The sequence below is a fragment of the Oncorhynchus clarkii genome, chromosome 19 (genome assembly GCF_045791955.1).
Source record: "Oncorhynchus clarkii lewisi isolate Uvic-CL-2024 chromosome 19, UVic_Ocla_1.0, whole genome shotgun sequence".
NCBI classification, from domain to species: Eukaryota; Metazoa; Chordata; class Actinopteri; order Salmoniformes; family Salmonidae; genus Oncorhynchus; species Oncorhynchus clarkii.
This window is the reverse complement of record NC_092165.1, coordinates 1,122,653-1,125,152: the sequence shown is the minus strand read 5'-3', so window position 1 is coordinate 1,125,152 and position 2,500 is coordinate 1,122,653. Positions and strand designations below refer to the sequence as shown.

The 2,500-nt window shown below is 52.8% G+C and overlaps 1 protein-coding gene across 4 annotated transcripts in view; it reads left to right on the top strand.

Moving 5' to 3' along the window:
* The window catches only part of LOC139374568 (glutamate receptor 2-like), a 68,616-nt gene that overhangs the window by 45,635 nt on the left and 20,481 nt on the right, over positions 1 to 2,500 (top strand). The window contains exon 14 of one of the 4 annotated variants that reach the window (XM_071115564.1): positions 1 to 51. This exon is cut by the window's left edge and continues 64 nt beyond it. The exons of 2 other annotated variants lie outside the window; for them this stretch is intronic. In XM_071115564.1, the coding sequence (XP_070971665.1) occupies positions 1 to 51 (51 nt within the window). Of the gene's footprint in view, positions 697 to 2,500 lie in introns of those variants that run through there. One more of the 4 variants, XM_071115565.1, reaches the window with a different exon arrangement.

The following is a 2,500-nucleotide window of genomic DNA, read 5'->3' as shown; positions in this document are numbered from 1 at the left end:
AAGTGGTGGTACGATAAAGGGGAATGTGGAACCAAGGACTCAGGAAGTAAGGTCAGTCACAGTGGGACACACACACACACTGTACACACACTGTCTGTGTCAGTCCGGCTAGTATGTGGTGCCGTTTCTAAAGATAGATTTATCAGGTCCAAATAAAGAAAACGTCCTTATAAATCAGGTTGTAAAACATTAAGATGATTCAACTTTACAAACGACACCCCATAGGCTAGCAGGGTAAATAAATGTGTGGTTTGAGTTGATGAGACTGCTGTTCACATGCAGTACTGTTTAACACAGAACACACCACAGTACTACACACTGTCTACACACACAAAACCAGTATGTTACAATTCCCTTCATAGGATGCCTGGAGGCAAAGTCAATAATATCCGTAGGGTGATTGGTTGAGCGTTCTTGGTCACTCTGGGCCCTTAACAAAACACAAAACATGGCAGACAATTTCTCCTCGTATCTGAAATCACATCAATGACAGTTCTTTTAAAATTAAAAGACAAATCTAAGATTCCCGCGCAGGAACCTTGTCACCAAGATGGGCCAGCTAGCTACAGGGTTGGAGTCATGGTGGGCTTGCCAGCTAGCTACAGGGTTGGAGTCATGGTGGGCTTGCCAGCTAGCTACAGGGTTGGAGTCAAGGTGGGCTTGCCAGCTAGCTACAGGGTTGGAGTCATGGTGGGCTTGCCAGCTAGCTACAGGGTTGGAGTCATGGCTTGCCAGCTAGCTACAAGGTTGGAGTCAAGGTGGGCTTGCCAGCTAGCTACAGGGTTGGAGTCAAGGTGAGCTTGCCAGCTAGCTACAGGGTTGGAGTCATGGTGGGCTTGCCAGCTAGCTACAGGGTTGGAGTCAAGGTGGGCTTGCCAGCTAGCTACAGGGTTGGAGTCATGGTGGGCTTGCCAGCTAGCTACAGGGTTGGAGTCAAGGTGGGCTTGCCAGCTAGCTACAGGGTTGGAGTCAAGGTGGGCTTGCCAGCTAGCTACAGGGTTGGAGTCAAGGTGGGCTTGCCAGCTAGCTACAGGGTTGGAGTCAAGGTGGGCTTGCCAGCTAGCTACAGGGTTGGAGCCATGGCTTGCCAGCTAGCTACAGGGTTGGAGTCAAGGTGGGCTTGCCAGCTAGCTACAGGGTTGGGGACATGGCTTGCCTGCTAGCTACAGGGTTGGAGTCATGGTGGGCTTGCCAGCTAGCTACAGGGTTGGAGTCAAGGTGGGCTTGCCAGCTAGCTACAGGGTTGGAGTCAAGGTGGGCTTGCCAGCTAGCTACAGGGTTGGAGCCATGGCTTGCCAGCTAGCTACAGGGTTGGAGTCAAGGTGGGCTTGCCAGCTAGCTACAGGGTTGGAGCCATGGCTTGCCAGCTAGCTACAGGGTTGGAGTCAAGGTGGGCTTGCCAGCTAGCTACAGGGTTGGCGTCATGGCTTGCCAGCTAGCTACAGGGTTGGAGCCATGGCTTGCCAGCTAGCTACAGGGTTGGAGTCAAGGTGGGCTTGCCAGCTAGCTACAGGGTTGGAGCCATGGCTTGCCAGCTAGCTACAGGGTTGGAGTCAAGGTGGGCTTGCCAGCTAGCTACAGGGTTGGGGACATGGCTTGCCTGCTAGCTACAGGGTTGGAGTCATGGTGGGCTTGCCAGCTAGCTACAGGGTTGGAGTCAAGGTGGACTTGCCAGCTAGCTACAGGGTTGGAGTCAAGGTGGGCTTGCCAGCTAGCTACAGGGTTGGAGTCATGGTGGGCTTGCCAGCTAGCTACAGGGTTGGAGTCAAGGTGGGCTTGCCAGCTAGCTACAGGGTTGGAGTCATGGCTTGCCAGCTAGCTACAGGGTTGGAGTCAAGGTGGGCTTGCCAGCTAGCTACAGGGTTGGAGTCATAGCTTGCCAGCTAGCTACAGGGTTGGAGTCAAGGTGGGCTTGCCAGCTAGCTACAGGTTTGGAGTCATGGCTTGCCAGCTAGCTACAGGGTTGGAGTCAAGGTGGGCTTGCCAGCTAGCAACAGGGTTGGAGTCAAGGTGTGCTTGCAAGCTAGCTACAGGGTTGGAGTCAAGGTGGGCTTGCCAGCTAGCTACAGGGTTAGAGTCAAGGTGGGCTTGCCAGCTAGCTACAGAGTTGGAGTCAAGGTGGGCTTGCCAGCTAGCTACAGGGTTGGAGTCAAGGTGGGCTTGCCAGCTAGCTACATGGTTGGAGTCATGGTGGGCTTGCCAGCTAGCTACAGGGTTGGAGTCATCTAAGACTTTTTCTTATGAAACAACTCAAAAGTGGTCATAAACGCTAAGGGTTTGTCACCAGGACATTTTTCCCATTCTTTTTTTTATTCTGGAGCCAGGGGGGTGAGAGATGATTCCACCATGGGCAGCAACAACTGGATACTAGTTTGTTTTCAGCCACATACTCTATGTTCAACTCATAGCTCAGTGGCCAGGCAGTAGCCACTGCTAGCTAGATCAGTGGCCAGGTAGTAGCCACTAGTAGCTAGATCAGTGGCCAGGCAGTAGCCACTAT